The sequence below is a fragment of the Brachyhypopomus gauderio genome, chromosome 19 (genome assembly GCF_052324685.1).
Source record: "Brachyhypopomus gauderio isolate BG-103 chromosome 19, BGAUD_0.2, whole genome shotgun sequence".
Classification (NCBI taxonomy): domain Eukaryota; kingdom Metazoa; phylum Chordata; class Actinopteri; order Gymnotiformes; family Hypopomidae; genus Brachyhypopomus; species Brachyhypopomus gauderio.
The window spans coordinates 7347281-7372315 of NC_135229.1; the positions used below are offsets into that span (position 1 = coordinate 7347281).

The 25035-nt window shown below is 50.7% G+C and overlaps 1 protein-coding gene across 1 annotated transcript in view; it reads left to right on the forward strand.

Moving 5' to 3' along the window:
- The window catches only part of LOC143483270 (uncharacterized), a 58638-nt gene that overhangs the window by 30637 nt on the left and 2966 nt on the right, over positions 1 to 25035 (forward strand). The window contains exons 3-6 of the mRNA XM_076982092.1: positions 5880 to 10559; positions 11178 to 11498; positions 11794 to 11923; positions 23522 to 23675. Coding sequence (XP_076838207.1) covers positions 5880 to 10559; positions 11178 to 11498; positions 11794 to 11923; positions 23522 to 23675 — 5285 coding nt within the window. The remainder of the gene's footprint in view (positions 1 to 5879; positions 10560 to 11177; positions 11499 to 11793; positions 11924 to 23521; positions 23676 to 25035) is intronic.

Genomic DNA, 25035 nt, shown 5'->3' on the forward strand with positions numbered 1-25035 from the left:
TCATGTTCTTGTGAAAACAATCGATCGAAATCGTGCAACAACATGCAGGTCTCAGCTTTCACCCTGCCTCATAAGAGCCCGCCGATCTTGGATCAAGCTGACAAATTGGATTTAGTGGTCTGAACCGTTACAGCAAACGACGGCCATCGCGCTGTACCGTACTCTGATGAGCCCTGAGTTAAGCGTGATCAGGTTTCAGAGTCCATCTGGCACGGCCCCGGTGTAAAATACAGTGGCTGCCACTCCAAATGGCCCCCGCAGTGTAAAGGCCATCACTACTGGCACCAGCTGCTTCACTGTCGTACCTTATAGTTGTTGATCTAATGGCTCTTGTGGTGGCACACTTAATGATGCTTTTCCTGGGCTATACAATCTAAAGAAAGGGCAAATAAGAGTTGGTTTGATCCTCTTTTCAAAGCCAGAGAAGAATCTGGTGGTCCCCAGTCCTCCTACACATAGATCACACAAATATTGTCGTTATTATATCATTTCCATCCTTTTTCTGGTAGTTTAGTTTTGTCACACAACAATGATACAAAACTGCAGTCTTACAGAAGTGTAATTTGATAGGCTTTTAATTATATATAATATAGTTTGCATGCAGTGACATATTAGAAGTGGGTGTATTTCCACAGCCCTGCTGGAAATAACCAGTAATGATATAATTATCCCATGTCTTCACTAGTGGGGAAGTGTTGTACTAGTGGGGGCTCCTTTCCATGATGTTCGTGTCTGCCTCTGTCCTGGTGTCTGAGGTCATCATGATAAAGATCCCTGTCCCGGTGTGTCCCATGAGCCTGAATGTCTTCATGCCTTCATGATCTTTCCTCTGGCCTTGTGTGTGTGTGTATGTGTATGTGTGTGTGTGTGTGTGTGTGTGTGTGTGTGTGTGTGTGTGTGTGTGAGTATGTGTGCTAGATCACCCCTAGCGTAATGAGCTCATGTAGGAAGAACACTCAAATCTTCTGACTTTACCAGACTTAGCATCCGCCCCGATCATCTTAGTGACTATGTCAGAGCTTCAACACTCCCCCACCCCTCCCAACCACCCGGCCTCCGCCCTCTTCCCCGCGAGCCTGTAGGCTTGTCGCTGACTCACAGCTGTATGCAGTCCAACACTTGTGGAACTTTAACACGCTTGGAGCCCGTGTTGGCGTGGCAGATTTAACATATGCTTGTAAGGGGCTTATTCAAGCGTGTCCTGGTGAGGATCTGTACACTATCCTTTAGGAGCTCAAGGCCTGAGAGCCCCACTCTACCGCACACAGTCAACCGGGCTGCCTCCCAGTGGGAATGATGTAAGTGCGGGCAAAAGAGAGCATGCTGACATCATAGGGTCTGTAGTGGGCCTTATTATTCTACTCACTCTCTCTTTCTCTCCATCTCTCCCCCAACATTCTCCCTCTCCATGTTCCTCTGATGGAGAGATCTTAAGACACTCCTCTGAGAAATGACACGGCGTTCGCTTTGCAAACCACCAACCGCACGCGCTTGTTGGGACGACGCGGAAATTAAACTGCTGTTCGAAAGACCTGCACTTAGCAGGTTGTTGACCAGAAAGATGCCGGCCACCCTTCTTGGGGACAGGAAGCAGATTAGTTTCCGTTTCCTGTCGAGCAGCACAGCAGGGGAAGGATAGATGGCAACCGGAGCTTGCACCAGATGGTCGTGTTGCCTGGGAGATGGTCTCGTTCTGTATTGTGCCTGGTACTGGTCGGTGTTGGCTCCACCCCTCCTGTTTCCTGCTGTAGGGCCGTCCGAAGCAATGTGTGCGGGCTGAGTCACCTCCACCCGCGTGCACTTCTTCCCACAGATACGAAAACCATTTGGTTCAATCGGCCGCATGTGACGCTGCAGAAACCCCAGCCGCGCTAAAGGACGCCGCTCCTACCGCACGCTGCTGATCCTGCGATAACAACACCCTCAGCGCGCCTTTGCTGCGATGTCTCAAAGCCGTACGGGAGATCCGAGCTCTCTGAGTGGGGTTTTCGCTTGCTGTGAGCAGCCGTTAAATGTGCAAGTATGGAGTTTTGGCACAAGGCTGCATCTGTGTTGAGAGAAACAGGCCTGACCCTGACCTGCCAGGCTGAAGGATTTAAAGTCGGAGGTACTTGGACAGGCGTCGTCTCTGTTAAATGGTTCTGCAGTAACCGCAGTAACCTGTTAATAAAGTGCTAATAAAGCTATTACCTTTTAATGAAGTGCTAATAAAGCTATTTCCTCTAAATAAAGCTTTTGGGCACGGCTACGTACTTCTTTCCGACATGGGTGCGGTGAGCTTGAGTGAGCTTAAAGCCTCACTCAAAACAGCCTGAAGGACGGTTCAGAATTCTGCTGAGGTTCGTAAATAACAAACTGACTCAAATGCACAAAAGGGCTCTCCTGGTGTCTGTCAGGCCACGCTGTCACAGCTCACCCTGAAGCTGCTGTCACCTGACACAGCACTTCCTGACTGGAGCCCCGAGACCTTGAGAATTTACAGAAAAGGAAAGAAAGAAAATGGTGAAGACCAGGGAGTAGAGACTAAATGTTGAGTAAGAAGAACCTATGTAGGCTTAACTTAAGATTAACTTAAGGGCAAATACAGCGGGAGGAATGGACAATGCTAAAATAGTTTGTTTTCTTAGCCTAAAGCAAACAGAAAAATAATAAAGATGTGTATATACAGTAGTGACATAAAGTGACTCACATTGTTCACTTAAAAAGCAGCCTGTGTAGATCGGGCAAACTTGCAACCTGTAAAATTCCCACACTTCCCACCCTCAGCTCCTGGCCAAACAGCTCAGCCAATTATAGAACATCACTGAGTCTGGGAAAACAGCTGGGGTTTTTGTTTGGAATGGATTAATGGAGATCTTTATCTTCATTCCTGGTCTGTTTTGTAAACATTATTCATGCAGTTATTACTGGAACTTACAACTGTAAATTACTACAGTTAAGTTATTGAAAACGCAGTAGTGACTTTGTATGTTTAATCAGCAAATCTACAACTCACAGTGAAGCCCACTTTACATATAAATCTACAACTCACAGTGAAGCCCACTTTACATGTAAATCTACAACTCACAGTGAAGCCCACTTTACATATAAATCTACAACTCACAGTGAAGCCACTTTACATAAAAATCTACAACTCACAGTGAAGCCACTTTACATATAAATCTACAGCTCACAGTGAAGCCACTTTACATAAAAATCTACAACTCACAGTGAAGCCACTTTACATATAAATCTACAGCTCACAGTGAAGCCCACTTTACATATAAATCTACAGCTCACAGTGAAGCCACTTTAGATATAAATCTACAACTCACAGTGAAGCCCACTTTACATAAAAATCTACAACTCACAGTGAAGCCCACTTTACATATAAATCTACAACTCACAGTGAAGCCCACTTTACATAAAAATCTACAACTCACAGTGAAGCCCACTTTACATATAAATCTACAGCTCACAGTGAAGCCACTTTACATATAAATCTACAGCTCACAGTGAAGCCCACTTTACATATAAATCTACAGCTCACAGTGAAGCCCACTTTACATATAAATCTACAGCTCACAGTGAAGCCCACTTTACATATAAATCTACAGCTCACAGTGAAGCCCACTTTACATAAAAATCTACAACTCACAGTGAAGCCACTTTACATATAAATCTACAGCTCACAGTGAAGCCCACTTTACATATAAATCTACAGCTCACAGTGAAGCCCACTTTACATATAAATCTACAGCTCACAGTGAAGCCCACTTTACATATAAATCTACAACTCACAGTGAAGCCCACTTTACATATAAATCTACAGCTCACAGTGAAGCCCACTTTACATAAATCTTTCTGACGCTCTTATCTTTCAAATGTATTGAGGATATAGATGCCTCGAAACTCTCGCACTGCCTTTTTGAAAGTGACTACATTTCATCTAGCCATGCACATATGAGAAAATCTTGTATTTGATTTGCTCTTATTTAGTAATATCGATTAGTATTGTATTGTGTTGTATTGTATTGTTGTATTTTGTATATGGTAGCATCTTGGTTAAGAAGCTTTTGGGCATCCTATTGGTCCTAGCTAATGAAACCTGTTCCACACAGAACCAGACATTGCAAGCTCATCTGTGTGCCCACTTTGGTACTGTGTGTGGAAGTGCTTCCATAAGGTGATCAGATGGTCGTTCCCTCGTTGCTACCTGCTGTTGTGAAGGTCATGGTCCTTTAACATCTTCCATCATCGCCCTGACATGTCTACCACGTGATCTGATTGGTCTGGTTAGAGAGTGGGAGGTCTGCTTTGCCCTTGGTAAGGATGCCAGCAGCCGCTGCATTTGACCCCCCCATTGGGGCATTGCTCTTTGTAGGGTAATAGACAGGGCCGGCACCAGAACATATACAGTGAGGGGGCTTCAGAAAATTTCGGGGGGGCGAACGTAAGTTTATGTAGCGATTTTTGTCAAATAAGTGGGTCTTATTTTTTACATTGAGGGGGCGGGACACCTCGCCTGAGGGGGCGACGCCCCCATTCGCCCCCCCGTGGCGCCGGCCCTGGTAATAGAACAGGACACGGGGCGAGGTGTTTATGGAGGTCAGGAGACAGGACACGGGGCGAGGTGTTTATGGAGGTCAGGAGACAGGACACGGGGCGAGGTGTTTATGGAGGTCAGGAGACAGGACACGGGGCGAGGTGTTTATGGAGGTCAGGAGACAGGACACGGGGCGAGGTGTTTATGGAGGTCAGGAGACAGGACACGGGGCGAGGTGTTTATGGAGGTCAGGAGACAGGACACGGGGCGAGGTGTTTATGGAGTTCAGGAGACAGGACACGGGGCGAGGTGTTTATGGAGTTCAGGAGACAGGACACGGGGCGAGGTGTTTATGGAGGTCAGGAGACAGGACACGGGGCGAGGTGTTTATGGAGGTCAGGAGACAGGACACGGGCGAGGTGTTTATGGAGGTCAGGAGACAGGACACGGGGCGAGGTGTTTATGGAGTTCAGGAGACAGGACACGGGGCGAGGTGTTTATGGAGGTCAGGAGACAGGACACGGGGCGAAGTGTTTATGGAGGTCAGGAGACAGGACACGGGGCGAGGTGTTTATGGAGGTCAGGAGACAGAACACGGGGCGAGGTGTTTATGGAGGTCAGGAGACAGGACACGGGGCGAGGTGTTTATGGAGGTCAGGACACAGGACACGGGGCGAGGTGTTTATGGAGGTCAGGAGACTGGCATTACTGGAGGACATGGCTGGAAACAGGGAAATTCACTTACATGCTCTTCTGGTACACAGAAAAATTCATGAAAAGACTTGTTTTGATATTAAAATATAAACTTGTTCAAATTATTTGCTGTCTGAGACAATTAAAATCTGAGGTAAATGTATTTTGGATTTGGGTCTCTTTTTTTTCACAGGAATGTATTTCTGGTGTGTCTGCAGTGTGTGTGTGTGTGTGTGTGTGTGTGTGTGTGTGTGTGTGTGTGTGTGTGTGTGTGTGTGTGTGTGTGTGTGTGTGTGTGTGTGTGTGTGTGTGTGTGTGTGTGTTTCCAGGCTGGGAGACATGAAAGGGTGGAATAGAGAGATTACTGCTTGATTCAGCTGCCAGTTTATTCACATATTCCATTAAATCAACACATTCTCTCTTTGAGGTTATGCAATATGGGTACATAATGTAAAACAAATGCTAGAGTTGGTTCCAGGTGTGAGGGCAGTGGTCAAGATGACATTCTGATGAACTAAGAAAACATGTGTTCCTTTTTAATTTAAAAAATGGAAGCAGGAGGTTATATGAAACAATGATCACGTCATTTTTCCCAGGCGAAATGTTCAGGTAAATGACTATGAGGGCCTTAATTATGTGTTTTTTCTCCATTTTGTTTCAGGCCCCAACTGTTGAAGACGGTGGCAATGAGGAACGCTGCTCGGAGGACGCTGAGCGTCAGCGGGCGGAGGGCTCCGACGGCCACGGGTGGAGCGGAGACGCGGCGGCTCAGGAAGTGTCGGACGTGTTCTTCGACGCCCAAACGTGGCACAGCGACGTGTTTTCCGACTTCGCCCATGACGGTGGCGACCGCAGCGAAACACCCCTCGGCTCAGGGAGCAGGTGCTGCTCGGCGGCGCAGACAGACTCGGACTCTCCCACACATTCCCCTCACCTCGGAGAGCGCCGCCCTTCTGGCGCGGAGAGGCAGTGCACGGCGCCACACGGGCTCCAGTGGACGGCAGATGGACAGTGGTGTGTTGCGCAGCCACTGGTTGGCACGAGTGGGGTGACTTTGGATGCTCCAGGGCACCATGAACTCGTCAATTCTACACCTGACACGAACTCGCGCGAGGAAGCTGGAATTCCTCGTATCTCGCAGTGCAGTACACCCAGCACAGCGGCCATCTGCCTCGCTCCAAAAGAATCGACAGGGTTGCAAGTTTTCACAGAGATAACTTCTAAAGACACGCTCTCGACGCCAGACAGACGTGACACGCAAGCCTGGTTAGGCGATGCTTCTGATATAGATCTCGCAAACAGAACTGGAACAGAATTACAATTTATAAACAGTCCCTTAAGTAACACTGAAGCACAGCTGATTTCTGCTTCATCAGTGGCAACCTCAGAACTGGAAACGAACGAACCACTCTCACATGAAGCCGAAACCAGTACCCAGTTATCACAGTTTGACTGGATGGACACAAATGGAGTGGAAGCTTCAGAGCAGCTTGATGAAGTAGGAGGGGCTAGGCCCTCGCCAGCCAATGAGAAACGGTTTGAGGAGTTTGAATGCAGTCAGCAGGACGACCTGGAATCGTCCAGGTTTTCGCACTCAGCTGAACGTTGGAACTTACCACAGGACATTGTTCAGCCGCTTGTGAACCACCAAGTCTTACAGTCCGATGGCTGGGTGCTGCATCCTGAGGAAATAATCTCATTCCAAAGGGATGAGAGGCGATTTCTGAGGAGCGGCAGTAGTGATGCTGTGGATTATAATGAGGAGCAGTTGTTGGGGAGTGGCGAGAGAAATGTGGATTATATAGAGGCGCGACCATTGGGGACTACACCTGTTAATCCAGACTGCAGTCATTATTCAGCAGAGTTATCTTTCTCAACTCAGATGGATGCAAATGGCTGTGTTTTGTCAGATTTGGAAAATGTCCTTCTAGGCAATAGTGAACATACTTTAGACAAAGCGGAAGCTTTGTCAAACAAACACACCTACGCTAATTACGGCGAGGTTCAGTGTGAGAAGGAGGGGGAGTCAGTTAGGAGTTACAAACAAAACCTGCGAGATGGTGCTCTGGAATGTATGGAAACCTCTAATGAGCTTAAGTCAGAGGTCAACTGTCAGCAACAGAGCTTTAGCAGCAAAACACAACTGCACAGAGAAGAGAAGGTTATTTTAGGACAGGCATCAATTACTTTCACAAGCAGCGATAATGAAGAAGTTATCAACCCAGTTGCCACTGTTCTGAGGAATGCTGCAGGCAACGACATTTTTAAAAATCCCAGCAGTCCGACTCCATGTCCCAGCAGAGGCTGTTCACTGAGAGAATTCACTGTCATACCACAAAAAGCACAGGAAGTCATTTATTCTGACCACTCTGAATATAGTTCCTCTTGCGTGATGCCATCTACACATGATGTAGGCTCCAGGAAAGAAGTGCAAAATGTCAATTTTGACTGTGTTCGAAACAACGTCAGAGACCCCAGTGTACTGCAACTTCCAGATCCCGTTGAAATTTTGACGTCTACCGTTACGGTTAGCCCCACCAATATGTGCTTTGAATTCAGCGGTGACCCACCCATGAGCTGTAAACAAATAACAAGGTGTGACTTGGATTATTTGTCAGATATGGATGAGGAGTTCAAAAAGATACCAGCATATCCAAAACAAAGCTCGAACAATACATCAACCAATCAGTTATGGGAGGAAGACTCGACTAATTCCCACACGTTTGAAAACGCCAGATCAGCCGAGCAGGTTTTATACGATGCAAGCAGTAACTCTTGCATGCAGAGCCAGTTCCACTCAGATTATGAAGCTCTTACTACTGGAACATCATTACATAACAATGTCATTTCCAGACCCATGTGGGACCAAGGGTCAGATACTAACAATAATGTAACGCGCATCACCCCTGCTATACCGTGCACTTCAATCAGCGCTACCACAGAGCAGGAACGCATTCGTTTCGATTGTGATCGTGGGCATTTGTTCCCAGAGGAACGTGATCATGAGGAAGACGGTGACACTGACAATGGAATTTTGGACGTCTTCCCAGAATTCTCGAACAGGCTGGTCAGCCTCCTCGACACCCCTGACACTGCCCATTTGGCGGACGATGAAAGTAACAAAAGTCCGGCTAATGTAAAGGCCTGTGACGGGCACAGACGCTGCGCTCGGGGGCAGCTCGGTGATCACCTCGGTGGGCGAGAACACCATCTGCACTTCTCCGCAGAAGAGGGCGAGCAGACCGCGGGAGGCTCCCGGCTCAAGGACGCGGACGTCACGAGTCTCGGGTGCGCCGTGCAGGTCCGAGCCACCGTCCCCTCCCCGCACGCGGACGGCCCGCATGGCCACCGCAGGCCGACCTTCGCAGGTTCACAAGGCAGACGGCATCCACACGCCTCCTCAAGAAACGGACCCGAACACGGGGAGCCCCTCGCAGCGGTCTGTCTTCTCGGTTTTGCTGACGGACGCGAGTTGGAAAGCGCAGAGAGAATGTTCGATGCAGCTTCTGGCGATGAGTTGTCAGTGGTGCTAAAAATGACTCGGTGTAGAGGGCTTGAAGGTGTCGAATCTGAGCCGCCGCAGACAGAGAGACTCGCTTTCATGGACGTGAGTGCTGCTGTGTCGTCCATCTCCGGTTTGGAGCCCATTATGGAGGCAGATAACCTTCAGGAGGGCTTGTCTGTAATGGAGAACCACAGTCACTTGGATGGGCAACAGATGGAAGTTGTGTCATGTGGAGATGAAGAAAAAGTTGTCCAGGAATATCAATCGAACACGCACACTGAATCTTGCTTGTTGCACAACGGTTACTTCCTAGGAGGACATGCGGATGAAAATGCGTTGCAGTCCAGTGGTTCAGTCAGCGGAGTTTTTAAAGATGCTGATATAGCACAAATGGAAAACACGACTACCTCTCTGATCGATGGGAGTGACTATAGGGATGAGAATAATATAGCCAGCTCTGTGTCTACTGATCTGGACTCCATGAACAGGGAGGAGGCAGAAGATAGACCCCCGTGCCCCACAGGCAGCTCCAGAGATCAAGGTGCTCTGAATAACAAGAGCAGCCATGCCGGAAAAGCCTCAAAGTTCTCCGTGTTCTCCAGGATTCCCTCTTTCCGCAGGTCCAAGCGAGAGAGTAAAGGCTGCAGCGAGATGGAACCTGAGGCTCAGGGCTGGCTCGAGGCCGGCGAGGACGTGAAGGAGGCGGGGCGTCACGGCCTGGCCAAACATAACCACGCCCATCCACCTCTCCACAGGACCCACATGTCCCACAGCACAGATCACCTGACGAAGTACACAGATCGCACCAAAGACGACAGGTTTGAGAAAGTCTTTTCCTTCACCTGGCCTGACCTGGAGAAGCACGGACAACCCAAGTCCATTCCCAGCACCAGACAAACATGGCGGAGCAGTAAGAACGAAGACTTCCTGACCTTGAAGCCCTTCCACACCGTGGAGTGGTTGGGCCATAAGAAGAGCAAAAGCACCGATAACTTAAACTTGCGTATGAAGCTTGCCATGGCCCACAGGTCTCTGTCGAACTTGTTTGAGAACCGATCCAGTGAGAAGGAGAACCAGCATCATGTCTCCAACATGGCAGCTGAGAACGTGAAGGCTAAGCAGTCATGGAGAAAGCTGAAGTCTGTTAAGGAGGCGGAGATGCTGAAGAGGACCATGTCTGTCCCTGAACCAGTAAACAATAAGTCAGCACATCACCTGCGGAGTGAGTCTCCTACTGGCTTACCTCTCAATGGACCAGACCTCCAGGGATTGCCCAGCCCTGAGGAGAATGTGAATACATGGTGCTCTGGCACAATTAGCAAAACCACTGGACCGCAGGAGGTGTCAGGGTCTGAACCTAGCACAGAGTCTTCTGAGAGCAGTCCTTTACACACTGGACTCTCCCCTGACTCACTGGACGTTTTTGCTGCTGACAACAGTGATGATATCAGCCTTCAGTCTCCCATCCACCCCGGTATTTTTGCCCTCACCAATCAGCTCTCTCCATCCTGGGCCAGGTCACTGGGTTCCTTCGAGGGCCTTGATACACCAATGAGACCCATGACTCCCAAGCCTCAGAGCCCAGGGATGTGGGTGGACCGGAGAGGCTTACATTACCCCTCCAGGTCAGTGGCCTCTTCCCTGTGTTCATTGGGCCAGGGTCCGACTTTGGAGGGCTTCTCAGACCGCCTGCAGGGAACAAAGACTTTCAGACCTAAAGCAGGGCGACTTACATCGGCGTACTCCTTCGACTCTGAGTACTTACTGGAAGACAGCAGCTCAGACAGCCAGTCCCAAACCAGCCTGGTCTCCAGCAACTCTGGCAACGAGCCTGAGGTAAGTTGAAGGAAATAGTTTAGCGTAATTGCTTCTTGTCAGTTTTAATTGTTACTCATCGCATGGTTTTGTTACTCATCACATTCTGTAACTCATCACATCACATTACTATTATTTTTTTTTGTTGGTAAACGATCTGAGCTTTGATTTGTTTAGTTATATAGCTTCTGAAAAAAAGTTGTGAATAATTATTTATAGAATTTTAAAATATATGTCTAACTTTGTAAAATGACAAAGAATACATTTTGTAAATGTTCTTTTTGAGTCAGAGAAGGTGAGATTAGGTGGTGTTATAATAATCTCAATAATCTCTTTATGAGTGCAAAGGGATAAACCCATGAGAAAATAAACAGGGAAAAGTGTCAAATTTTTAAGATTGCACTTGTAACATCATCTTGCAAATATACTTTTAGGCATGTTGATTTTTAGAAATAATGCCATCTAGTGTTGGATGGAAGCATCATGTTTCTGGTGTGATATTGCATGATAACAATCTTTTACAAGCACTTCAGCGCCAATGAAGTTGTAATGAAAACGGCTGAAGTGCATGAAGGCCTTTTGCTCCCAGCCCCCACGTCTGAAGCCTCACAGTGTAACCCGGTTTGCATTTGCGAACAGAAGCATGTGCCAGACGGCACTAAAGCAGCCACCCAGGCGTCCGAGCGGAAGGCCTACGTTCCGCCCACGAGGAGGCCAGGCCGCCGCACGCCAGGGCCCCGGCCCCGCTCCGAACTCTGGAGCTCGGCACTGCGGGACGCCGCAGGGGTGGGGGCCGACCCGAGCTGGGGGAGGAGCCTCCCGGAGACACGCCAGCGCTCCTACTCCGACGAGCTCCTGTCCCGCGCAGGGAAGGCCCCGAAGACCCGGGCGGTTCAGAAGACAAAGAGCAACGTGCAGGGCGGTCTCGGCAGGCTTAGGCATTCTGGGAAGCGGGAGAAAGTAAGGGTCCCGTCGGAGGGGGAGGTGCTGCCTGGGTCGCGGACCGCCTGCCTCTGCTCCTCGCCTCCTTCCCGATCTGCTTTCCTCTGCGTTCTCCGCGGTGTTTAGGACATGCATGCTGTGCTACTTGCCTTCTAGTACCTTCTCTGTAGGACCTTCTCAACTTCCTTTTGCATCTTTTTGTGCATTGCAGCTCGCCACAGAACGACCCATAGCCTTATCAGAACCATTCCAGCTTGAACAAAATATTCCAGCTTGAAGCCTAAAGCCATTATAATCTCCCTCTCCCACACAGGCTAGGCTGAGTCTCTCCTTCACTTCTCCAGAGCATCTCTCCTCCACGTCTCTCAGAGACCAGTTCTTCTCCCAGAGCACACCCATTGGTCTGGACTGCCTGAGCTGGCCACGCCGGGTCTCTCTCTCTGGTGAGTCTACCGGCTGTCAGAATCATCAGAAATGTGTCATGGGTGCAGCCATTTTACACCTATTGGGATCATGTCACTCTGGAATGTGTAGAAATGACCAAGAAATCTAAAAAATCCTTTATGCACATATATTAATGATTTAATTATCATGGTATTTTCTAAGTTGTGCAGGATAAAATCTTAAACATACTGCAAGATACTTAATGGCATCAGTGATCTAGTGTTGCTGTGTGTGTAGAACTGAGCATGGACAGACCTTTTGGTCCAGCAGGGGTCAGTCACAGAGCTGGAGATACATCTAAGAGCCAGCAGGGGGCAGACTCCTCTAATGTCAGGAAGCACCTGCTGCTCTTCTGCTCTTTTGATGTCATGTTCATATATGCTGTTTTAGTGATGTAGTCGCTGATTAGGACTAGCACACCCCATTCTGCAGACATGCTCTAAGATCTGCTGAAGTTACCAGCAGCTGATTCAGGGTTCATTTATGTTGGTGTCTATTGGCCAAAGATTCTGTGTTAAAAAGTCTAGATCTATTTTGTGTGCTGGTGTATATGGATCAGACAGTCAGACATCATCTTTGTGAGGAGACACCACTCCTCTTTCATCCCTCACTCTCAGTCTGTCTTTCTCTCCTCCCTTCTCACTCTTTCACTCTCCGTCTCTCTGTCTGCCAAAGTCCTGTAAAATATTTTTCAGATATCTTGTCATTCACTTGTGCCAGTTCTGATCTACCTGTCATCTGTCTGTCTCTCCCCCTCTCTCCCTCTCTCTCTCTCTCTCTCTCTCTCGATGTATTCTTTTCCTGCTCTTCTTTTTCTCTTCGCATCCCCCCTTTTGAAGAGTAGACTTGCACCCCCATCACACACAGGACAATACAGGACACGAATGTGTACCCAGACCTTCGTAGAACAAAGCTGCATTTGAATTTTTATTGAAAATGAAAATATTTTATTTTGAATAAAATAATTGCCTTTTGTTTTGTGACACCTGTTTTAGTCTCCTGCTTGACACTATAACAATATTGGCACAATCTTCATCACACTGGTCACCTCTGATCCTCGACAGGCACCTGGAGGTAGATCTGAACGTTTAAAGCTTCCGTTATTTCACGTCTCTTTTCTACAGACTCCAAGCACCAGCAGACATATACTGTATGTAGATACTGTATATAACCAGTACTGTTCCAGTCCAGTGACCCATCAGAAATGCCGTGGAGTTCTGCATTAGTGCATATGTTGTGTAATAGAGGGTCTTTTGAAGGCACGGCTACGGTACACACAAGGAGCCCATTCTACCCGGTTGTGACGTGTCCCCCACGCTACGACCCTGGCCAGCGTCATGTAAATTCATTTGCGTGTTGTGTCTCTGACATGGTCATGCTCGTATGATGCTACAGTTCTGTATATGGGACCATGCTGCAGACACTGGACCAAAGAAAGAAACATGCACACACACACACACACACACACACACGCTGCTCCATGCCGAGTCGTGTCTTACGCAGCCGTCATTGGGAGTTCCTGGACAGGTTGTTTCTTTCGGTGAGTTGTCACCTCTTAAACCTTCACAGACTTTATTTGTGGACAGTTAGGACACCGTTATTTGTCAGCTGAGCAGTTGAAAAACGGTGGCTCGTCCTTTGTGTAAGACTTCTTAATGATTTAGTAGATTGAAAGGCCTGGCACGGTCTTCACTCTTGCAGGTTTGCTGAACATAACGTGGCTTCAGTGAGGTGTATTTATGGACAGGTCACCCAAACGGAACAGCAGACTTTGTTCTAGATGTAGCGACAACTCGCTGGAGGTGTGTGTGCGGTCATAAACGACCGAACGTCGTCACGGCCACCTATGGGAATGTGAGGAATGTTCTCTGGTTACGTCCAGTCAGTGTGTGTGTGTGTGTGTGTGTGTGTGTGGAAACTGCTGTCATAGAAAGTGGAAAAGCTCCTTTTCGCTGAGTTTTGCACTGTGGGTATTGTGTTGTTTTTTTTTCTTCATGTTTTTGAGGTTCTTCTCTGGTTATGGGTTCAATTCTTAGAAAGCACGCACTGCCCTTGACACGCTGCTTAGCACTGTAGGCTCAAGCTTTTGGTTTACTAACAGCTTGGCCGTAGCAGAGGGAGGGGCCCCGCGAGGGGGGCTGCGACGGGACGACGATGTCGGCCCTTTTCAGCGCCAGACCAAGCCCTTCGCAGGCAGCCTCGCGTGTCGCTCGCGCCTGCGCTCCCTTGAAGGGGCCCCCCTGGCGCTGCCGCTCTGTGGCTGCGTGTGAGCGAGGGAGCTGATCGTGTGTCTCGGCTCTGCTGCGGAGCAGAGAGGAGCTCTCGCCGCCTCGTCGGAGCTGAGAAGCGAACGGAGGAACGAGGGGATGAAGGGGGGAGACGTCGCGCGCCTCTGAAGTCCCGAAGGGCGACAGCTCGGCGACCGACTCTCGCGTGCACTCTCGCGCAGACACACACACACACACGCGCGAACAAACGGACGCACGCGTGCGAAACACACCCGCCGGCTCGTTCGGACCCAGCACCTGGCGAGAAGACGCCGCCCTCCTGCGGTGCATGCGGACCCAGCACTGTGCCGGCGAGGCAGGCGTCCCGCTGGCCGGGGGGGGCTGTGTCACCGGCAGCCGGGTGGGCCCGGGCCTGTCCCCCGCCTCCGACTCAGACAGCTGCCCCTCCGTGGGGCCGGCCGGGGGCAAAGCGCTGCGTGCCGTCATGTCCCACTACTGGAGTCTGGAGAGTCTGCACTCCACCAACGGTGAGTCCCCCCTCCCTCCCTCACACCTTCTCTCCACTCTGCTTTTAAACTCACAGGAAAAGGGCACGGGGGGCCAGAGGGGGCACGGGGGGGCCGGGCTGCGGTCACGCCCCGGCCAGGGGGTGTCGAGGGCTTTTGTGCATTGTGCCCTCAAAGGCTTTTGTGTATTGTGTGGTCAGAATTTGAATCTGTGTGGCGGCCTTGTTTCCAGCCCTTCATGGCGGTTGTGAGGGCGTCGGGGGGGGGGGGGGGGGGGGGGGGGGGGGGGGGGGCTTTGGGGGGGTTGAAAGGAACGCTGTGTGTGAGGAGACGTAAACACACACAGCGCTACGCTGCCTTTTCCTGTCTAAGCAACAGGAGCGTGATCATCCAGCCCTGCTAATAGCGCCTGTGTCCCAGTGCCAGAGCACCTAGCGTTAAACAGAGAGTCGTCCTCGCAAAGAGACGTCCGCCCTTCCCGTGTTGGGCTCGTTTGGCGGTCAGCGTGAATCGTGGGGAAGGCTGCTTCTTGTGTCACTCTTCTTTGCTGTCATGGACGTCAACTTGCAATGTATGACTGTGTCTGTTCTCGACAGTTAACGCTGTCAGCGTGACCGAAATTCAGTGTGACCAAAAATGGAGATCATGGCTGCCCTCACTGGGGCAAAGTTTGTGCACTGTGTGTGCTGTTTATCGTCCTTCCCCGTGGAGACCGCTCGGGGCTTTAAGGGACAGAGGTGGCAGTTTCTGAGTGGCCAGTCCATCTCACCATGTTCCCCTGACCCAGAGAGCCTCCTCTGGCTTCACTCCCTGCCCCGTGGCCCCTGAGATCCGGCCCTGCTGCAGATGCCCTGAAACCAGAGAGTGTGCGGTGGGCGTTGGGGGGAGGGGCCGGCCGTTTTCACCAACCCACATGCTTTAGCTGTTTTACTTTTGATCAACTAAGGGGTCTGATTTGCATCGGTCGTGACTAAGCTCTTCCACGGCCTGCTGTCCTCTCCTGCCGGTTCATTAGCGGCTCTGCCGGACAGACCGGCCCATTTATGGCCCGTCCACATAAACACTGCGGCGGGGCGGCGAGTGAGTGTTCTGAACGACCTCTCTTGCTCGGAGGTTGACATTGGGACGGAGAAGCCAGCAATGCTACAGGTGGCCACCATGGGCTCTGTGACCCTGGGCTGGGCCCGGTTATCCCACGCTCCCCTTCTCACCCTGACATAGCGCCGGGTGTGTGAGACGGGTGTGTGAGACAGGTGTGTGAGACGGGTGTGTGAGACGGGTGTGTGAGACGGGTGTGTGAGACGGGTGTGTGAGACGGGTGTGTGAGACGGGTGTGTGAGACAGGTGTGCATCACTTCACTGGTGTCCTGGCGAGTGCCCTTCAGCTGTCAGCCAAGCTGAGCAGCATCACGATAAACAACAGAGCAGCTTCAATCATGTTTAAACGGACAGAGCCACTTCAGTCATGTTTATAAAGATAGAGCAGTTTCAGCTTCAGCTTGAAATGTGTGCAAGTGAGATTGAGAATGAGGAGAAACGAGGTCATGTTTATGCAAGAAAACTCCAGAGATCGTCTCTCAGAGGTACGGACACGTCTCAGACACACCAATCCGAGACAAAGACAAGCTCGCATACACGTCTCGAGTTGAGCGTGTTGTTCTCAGTAACCCCCTCGCCCAACGTATTGACATTTTTTGCTGAAACTGGTTGTGAAAATTGTGGTTGGAGTCTCATCTGCGCATCAGAACGGAACAATGCGTTCAACTAGCACAAGACCGTAGCTCCCCACAGGTGGCCTATACGCGCGTGTGTAGACGCATGCGAAGTGTGTGAGCGGTGTGGCTTTCTCACACCTGCTTGGTAGGTGGCGATGGCTGCTGTTAGTGGGGTTGGGGGGGGTGAACACAGCTCTGCAGAAAGCTGAGCGCGCATTGGTGAACCATGTGGCAGGAAGCACAGCCAAACTGCTTCTGTTCCCTCTCGGACGTCAGAAATGGACGACCCGAAACCCGCTCACAGGAAGTTGCTCTCGAGTCCCCCGTCTAGCTGTTACCACAGCTTCTATTTTGGGTCGAGGGTGTCTGGGTGATTGGTCCTGTTTGCTGAAGTGAGTGCTAGGTCTTGTGAGTCCGCCCCCCAGGGCTTGTAAGGTCAGGTGGCTAGAACAGAACGGTGTTCAATGAGTGTCTTTAACAAGAGAGTTCAACACAGTGAAATCTTACAATTACCTTTGGGCCACTTGTAACCTTTAAGCTTTTATTGCAAAAAAAAATTATCCTAAGAAGTGAATACAGTGTGTGATATGGTGGCACATCATCATGTTCACATCCACAGAACATCCTCTGAACACCTGAAATCATTTTGCCCTGCCTAACTGACCAGGTGCAAAATTATTTGTTGAAACTTGAATCACAAAATGAGAGTTACGTATGGTGAAGACGTGCTCTTAATCCATCTTAATCGTGATGGCAATAGTTAACCTTCTCCTTTGGCTGATGGTGTTTCATCTTTCCTCAGAAGTTGACACCTTCCCCCTCTGTTTAGGGTCTCCACTGTGCCTTCACTTACACTCGAAGGTTGTTGCCCCAAATACCCCCTGCTTGAGCGGGGAGAGCGGGCAGTCTGCCCTTCATTCCTGTCTTCTTTGATGACATTCCTTTGCCTCCGTGCTGATTACTATGCTTTGTCTGATATCTCCTCGTGTCTCGCAGCCCTGTACTAGCCCTGTACTAGCCCTGTACTAGTGCTGTACTAGCCCTGTACTAGCCCTGTACTAGCGCTGTACTAGCCCTGTACTAGCCCTGTACTAGCCCTGTACTAGCGCTGTACTAGCCCTGTACTAGCCCTGTACTAGCCCTGTACTAACGCTGTACTAGTCCTGTATTTGAGATCTCACGTTGGTACTGTGTCGGTTTCGGCACTGTGGTGGGGTGTGTGATGCGTCTTCTGTCCATCTCAAATCTCTCATAACCGTATCACCTGCAGCACGGTCCAGAGGGATTACAAATACTGTATGAGACGGGAGTCCAGGTCTTTAGCAAGCTTGGTTTCAACTTCTGTAGGTTTGACAATCCTAAATCATGTTTTTACATTTCTAACAGGCATAGCTCTCAAATGTACGACAGCGTAAGCATGAACACAGTGAGAGATTTAGCAGAGCTGAGGGGAAGTGATCTCAGAACGTAGCTCTTTTCCTCTCTTATTCCTTTCGCTTTTGAAGCGGTTTCTTTCTTTGTACTCACATAATTTTGCTCTCATCGTAATTCCATACTAAACAGTCACTGGGCAGGGAGCTGCTGTCTGTGTCTGTGTGAGCTGTGGGGAGCTGGACTCTGAACTGGAGTAATAGCAACGCGGCAGAAAAACGAGGCGGGAGGAGACGCTTTCAGACTCCACACCAGCTCCCTTCACCGTCGCCCGAGCACCTCCCCGTCAAGACGGGCTCAGCGGGAGTGCTTTCACATCCCCAAAGCGTGTCGACGGTACTGGGAAAAGCCGTGGCTCGAGAACCGCGAGGCGGGAACAGGCGTCGGGCCGCGTGGCGAGAACGGGCGTCGGACCGCGTGCACGTCTGCTTGGACGGAGTCCAGCCTGCCGGCTCCCGCGGGCATGCTCCCTGGCAGAGCCGTGATAGATAGATAGATAGACAGATAGATAGATAGATAGATAGATAGACAGATAGATAGATAGATAGATAGATAGATAGATAGATAGATAGATAGATAGATAGATAGATATTTTTCAAGAAAAGTAAGAAAGTGAATTAAAGATTGTAAGCTTCTCTCATTGACACTGGCCTCATGAACTGAACTCATGTCTGGACTGGACTCGTCACAGAAGCAGGCAAGAGATATTTTGGTCTCTGATTTATGCTGGCGGCTATGTAATAAGCCTCAGTTGTGTAGTGTATCTCTGTAACTATTAGACATGAGACGACTTGTTTGTAAGTTCCATCAGGTCCTGGAAGTCTCCACAGGCTGTACGAGGAGAAAAGCCTTCAGAGCCTGTTACAGGCCTTAGGTGCAGGTTCTCTGGCTCTAAACACCTCCATGACTATGAAGACGTATCATCTCAAATTTGTTCTACCACTGTCAACCATCCCTATATAAAGGAAGAATATACTTTAAAAAGAAAAATATGAAGTGCTGATTTACATTTATTTGCTCAGTTAAGTTCCTCTTGCTCTCCTTCTCTATTCTGTTGCCCATATCCTGCCTTTCTCTCTCCCTCTTTCTCTCCCTTTTTCTCCCTGTGACTCCCTCGCTCTCTCACTATTTCTTTCCCTCTGTGTCTCCCTCTCTTGCTATGTCTCCTTCCCTCTCTGTTTCTCTCTCTCTGTCTCTCATTGTCTGTTTGTCTGTCTCTCTCTTCTCTTTGTCTCTCTCCTTCTCTCTCCCTCTCTCTCTCTCCATGGGTTTTGCTCAGACATGCCCACAGTGTTGGCAGCTATCTCTCACTGGGCCTCTTATCCAGCAGCCGCTCTTGTTGGGACACCACAGACGTTTTCGGTGAGGTGATGCCAGACCTGGCCGCCGTCCCGGCCCACGCTGCCACTCTCCTGCCTCCGTTCCTCAGTGTGGCGAACTTTTAACGGCATAATCACCCGCTTATCGGAATATTGAGCCTCAGAGCACTGGGTGTGGTTTTGTAAAATGTTCGGTTTTGGAGAGGCGGGGCCAGCTACACGGACCAGAGGCCTCGAGCCCGAACCGCAGTGCAGAAGAGCGGGGAAGTCCTCGTAGGGTCACCAACATCCTCACAGGGTCCTCACGCCCAGCAGATTCAGCGCCTCCTTGTTATGGTGTCAGGACTGCGTTGTGTTTGCAGTCACACGTGTGGTACCGGCACGATGTGCAAAAAGGAAGGAAGCAAATGCAAAAGTCACCGACTGAATTAAACTAAACGAAACAGAACATGGGCGTTCATGAAAGGAAACGTACGGAAGGAAACGTACGAAAGGAAACGTGCGAAAGCCAACGGAATGTGATTGGCCAACAAGGAGCCACAGAAACACAAAGGAACAGCATAACAACATGACATCACAAAGATGACGCACCCAACGAGACCCAACACGCACACCTGTGTGAGGCACAAAACCATCACTAAACGGTGGACACCACGCAGACTGACCAATGAGCAGGGACCGCCGCCCTCTTTTCTCAACAGGGACCTCCTATGGACTGGGGGTGGAGACAGCGCCCTCTTGTGTCGACCGACCCACTGACACCCAGTCAAATACGCCCATGGACCTAAGGAACAGAATAATGCTTCTGCTGTAGCTCTTTCACCATGTACCTTAACACCCCTCCATCATTGGTGTCCGGTTGTACCTGCCCCATTCCACAAAGTCATGTTAACTAAGACAGACCCCAAGAATGCTGGAATGGACCCGTGAGGTTCTGGATATCTGAGTCCGAGTTCCTGTTTGATCCAGTACTTCTTGAGGACCATACGACATGACTTTCCTCTCACAGCAGGCCACCCTGCATTGGTTAATGTGTATACTTAACTAACATAGCTAAACCGAGGAATTCAAGGAGCTCCAGGGATGTGTGTGTGGTTCAGATTTAAAATCAGATAAACGCTGCTTCTGCAGCACCAGGTCCATTTCTGTCTTTACCAATGCACACCTGGCTTACCTCAGAACAAGAACCCAATCTGGCTAGATTGTTTAGAATGAACAGAATTCGTTCACACCTCTTTATTAACTGCAAAGCAAATTTTATTTAGCAGTGCTGAAAGGCTTTGGGGAAGATGGGAGTGTGAATGCAGCTTAGGGGTCTGAATGGGTGAGCAGCTTCAGAATCAAAGAGAAGGACAGACAGAACAAACCCCTGGAGGTAAACACGGGCTGGCGCTCTGGGGGACGATGTGGACCCTGTTCCGCGGGATCAAACAACAAGCTTATTAGCTCCCGTTAATACTTCGCCGTCTCCGATTTCTATAAATCCGCGGCCCAGTTTTTTAACGACGGCTTCACCCCAGCGCTCCAGGCCACGCTGAATAAAAGGAGAACATTTGTCGGCACGCAGACCGCGTGTGTGGTGTCGGATCTCCTCGATGGGTGTGCTGCCGTGCTGGGGAAGGCGGGGATGTTATTCTAGCGCCGTGTTCTCGGATCCATAAAGAGCGCGCGGATCAGCCTGAGGAGTCACGAGGGGCAGCGGCCCACCCTGCCTGTGGGATTAGGGCAGCCGAGCGGTTTTATCCGAGGATGTGGGTTCGTGGTGGGAGAAGGGACTCACGGAAAATGCTGCAGCCTGATTGGCTAGCTAGTATTAATGACAGTGGAACATAAGCCTGGGTGGCCTGTGTGTGTGTGTGTTTGTGTGTGTGTGTGTGTGTGTGTGTGTGTGTGTGTGTGTGTGTGTGTGTGTGTGTGTGTGTGTACACGCATGACCCCATTTATCGAAACACTGCAGCTTTTTGTTGAACTGGCTGTGATTAGAGATTCTTCATTTATCACTTGCGAAGATCTGACTCTGATAGCGCCAGGTCTCACACTTCAGACGGGAAAGAGCCGAGAGCAAACCACCAGCACCAGAATATGTCCGCAGGGAAAAGAAATTGACGCTCGGATTCAGCTCTGCGGAGGTTATTAGGGCAGACCAGCGGAGCTGATAGACGCAACAAACCCTGCTCCACATAACAAACCAGCCTAAGGCCCAAGACTCCACTGTGGGGGCTGGCGCTGTGTGTGTGTGTGTGTGTGTGTGTGTGTGTGTGTGTGTGTGTGTGTGTGTGTGTGTGTGTGTGTGTGTGTGTGTGTGTGTGTGTGTGTGTGTGTGTGTGTGTGTGTGGGTGTGTGTGTGTGAATCTCCCACACTCTGAACACAGCAGGTGTGTGTCAGGTAAATGGGCCAGTGGTGTTCTGGGCACAGCAGTGAAGCCCGTCTGTCACTCACTGTCTTCACACACTCCATCAGCCGTTAGGAGGGTTTGCTCAGGCTGTTCTCGTTAGTGAATTCTTCTTCCAGAACTCAGAGTCTGACCCTTCAGCTTAATGAACCCACACCAGGCCCCTCAGGCTCAGTCCAGCACCAAAAACTCTTCATTTCTTTCACTTTTCTACAACTTTGCAAACATTTTCCTAGCCAACACTTTTTGTTCACTGTTTAAAACAGACATTCAGTTTTTCAGTCACATAAGTCCTTGACAAATTCCCCATATGAAAGCGAACTGCATGTGAAGATCATTTCTTTATTATGTTATCCAGTCCTTCAAGTGGCAACACACGTATGCGTCTAACACAATGTGTTTTATTTTCCTCATGACTAACACTCCAGTGACTCAGTCAGCTCATCTGTTCCTTTGGTCCTCTGCCTGTTGCCTGTTACTAGTTATTTACCTGGTCAACCAAAACAAGCTTCATTAAGCCGAGAACGCTAATAAACTTTCCAACTGTCCCTTGTGGTGGATTCAACTGTAGGTCAGCTGCTGGGCCCGACAAGACAAAGCTAGATTCTTACTTAATATTACATATTTGTTCTCATATTTTCTGTAAATCTCTTTATAAGTTCACCCCACATGTGCTGTTGAATGTCATAGCCAAACATCCACTACACTGAGTTGCCAGTGTGATTCTACATCCACGTCCTCACTGTCGAGGGCACCTCCACCCACCAGCCCTCACCCTCACTGCCGAGGGCACCCCCACCCACCAGCCCTCACCCTCACTGCCAAGGGCACACCCACCCACCAGCCCCCACCCTCACTGCCGAGGGCACGCCCACCCACCAGCCCCCACCCTCACTGCCGAGGTCACCCCCACCCACCAGCCCCCACCCTCACTGCCGAGGGCACCCCCACCCACCAGCCCCCACCCTCACTGCCGAGGGCACCCCCACCCTTCAGCCCCCACCCTCACTGCCGAGGGCACCCCCACCCACCAGCCCCCACCCTCACTGCCGAGGGCACCCCCACCCTCCAGCCCCCCACCCTCACTGCCGAGGTCACACCCACCCACCAGCCCCCATCCTCACTGCCGAGGGCACCCCCACCCTCCAGCCCCCACCCCTCACTGCCGAGGGCACACCCACCCACCAGCCCCCACCCTCACTGCCGAGAGCACACCCACCCACCAGCCCCCACCCTCACTGCCGAGGTCACATCCACCCACCAGCCCCCACCCTCACTGCCGAGGTCACATCCACCCACCAGCCCCCACCCTCACTGCCGAGGGCACCTCCACCCACCAGCCCCCCACCTCACTGCCGAGGGCACCCCCCACCCTCCAGCCCCCATTCATAATGAATAAGGCAAGGAACATGCAGGTGGAGTCGGTGATACGAACAGCGACAGGCCCACACATGATACGGCAGGGGGGGGGCGGAGTTTGGGGGCGGGGCTGTGGTGCAGGCTGCCTCAGGGGCCTGGCAGGAGGGGCGGGGCTTTGCACCACCCACAGGGAGAGTGCCCACTGGCTTACATTATGCACTATGGGATGGAGTTATCACTATTTATTTACATGTTCGTTTGCTTTTTGCATTATGCAATTCAAGAGCGAAAACAGATCAAATATTTTGTAAATTTTGAATCCTTAAGACCTCACCCTGCTGACCTAAAAGGAATAAAATTTTTATCCTAGTCATTTTAGCACAATGGTCCAATATGCTTTTTTAAAGGGACTGACTAAATGGATCCGCAGATGTGGCTTGCGAGAGTGCATATCCCAGCATCCACCGGGGCGAGGAACGGAGTCTCCTGCGGCCACGCTGCTGGGTGCTGCGTGTGACCATTAGCGCTCCCTGGTCTCTAAGCCTGTTAGGGCTCCTCTTAGGTGGTTTCCTGCGTCTGTTATCTCGCCCGTGTCGTCGATGAAGCATTCCAGCCGCCTCACGGCCGTGTCTCTCTGTGTCCTCAGCGCTGGTCATCACCGATGGTGCGCAGGACAAGTCTGGCCTCGGGGACGAGTGTGGGCCAGGCGAGGATGACCTGTACAACGAGTTCCGCAGCCCCGCTAACCGCTTTGGCCACCCCGGGGGGCGGGGGGAGGGGAGCAGCTGGCCATCAACGAGGTAAGACGCTCGTCCTGAGGGAGAGTGTGTGCGTTTTTGGTCCATGGGCCTTGGGTAGCCCAAAGCATCCCAGAGTGAGGATCACCCAGCCTGGGTACTGTGATGGGGGTTGGTGGGTTAGACCGTGTTGCTGTAGGTCAGACGAGGGGAGGTGGGCCTTCCTCGCTGGTCACATTTTATTTATTTAGTATGATCACTGATGAGGGCGCCACCTTGTGGAAGATTTTATGTAAACACCACTCTAACAAGCTTGTCAGCTTGATTATTAAACCCCCCCCCCCCCCCCCCCCCCATCCAGATATCCGTAAATGTCCCAATAACTCTGATCTAAGCTCACCACAGGGACCCTTCACTTTGATTTATTACAAGTGCCGCTAGCATTAGTGCCAGAGACCTTGAGCTGCCAGTGTATTGTTTGAGAGGGAAACGACACAAAATCCAATCAAAGCGAGGCCTCCGGGAAGTCTGGGTATGCTGAGCTGGGCGGAGGGGCTGGAGGGGTGGAGGAGATGAAGGAGATGGAGGGGTGGAGAGGTGGAGAGGTGGAGAAGCGGAGGGGTAGAGAGGTGGAGAGGGGAGGGGTTAGGATAGCTGAGCAGGCCGAATGTCACTGCTGAACTTGTGGAGAGTGTTGGGCAGTGTGTGTGTGTGTGTGTGTGTGTGTGTGTGTGTGTGTGTGTGTGTGTGTGTGTGTGTGTGTGAGGAGGGACACAACTGCTGCCCCACTGTCAGTGTGTGTGCAGGCGGGGGGATTTGGAGAGAGCAGGAGGAGATGAAGGTAGAGATGAAGGAGAGATGAGTGAAGCTAGAACAAGTGAGGGAAACACACAGAGAACAGCAGCTCTAAGAAATCAGAAGCCCACTCTAATCCCATTAGACTCACGTAAAGGGCTTTGTGGAGAGGAGTGTGAGCGGCTGCTTTAATCCTGCCTCTCTGGCTTCAGATGGAGTCAGGAAATTAAATCCCTCGTACAGCCTTAACCTGCGCTGCCTTTACTCTAGCACCACCTGCAGGGGACCTGATGGAGCTTGTTTATAACATGGGTGGGGCAGCAGGGTGATGGACGGCTGATGCAGCCAGTAGCAGGAGAGAAGAGAGATCTAATTACTGCATTCCCTCCCAGCCCCTCCCCTCTGCCGCTAAGGACGGCCTCCACTACTCCGGTATCTAGGATACGCTTTATAACCCAGGCTTCCCCATTGGCTGGGAGAGATGGGGAGGGGGGGGGGGAGGCAGGAGCAGGAGGAAAGGGGGAAAAAAGAAGCCGATTCAGGGAGATCGATGGACGTGTTTGCTGCTGAGCACTGAAGCAGCCTCCATTATTGGCCTCGCTGTGAGGAGGGAATGCCACGGTAACCC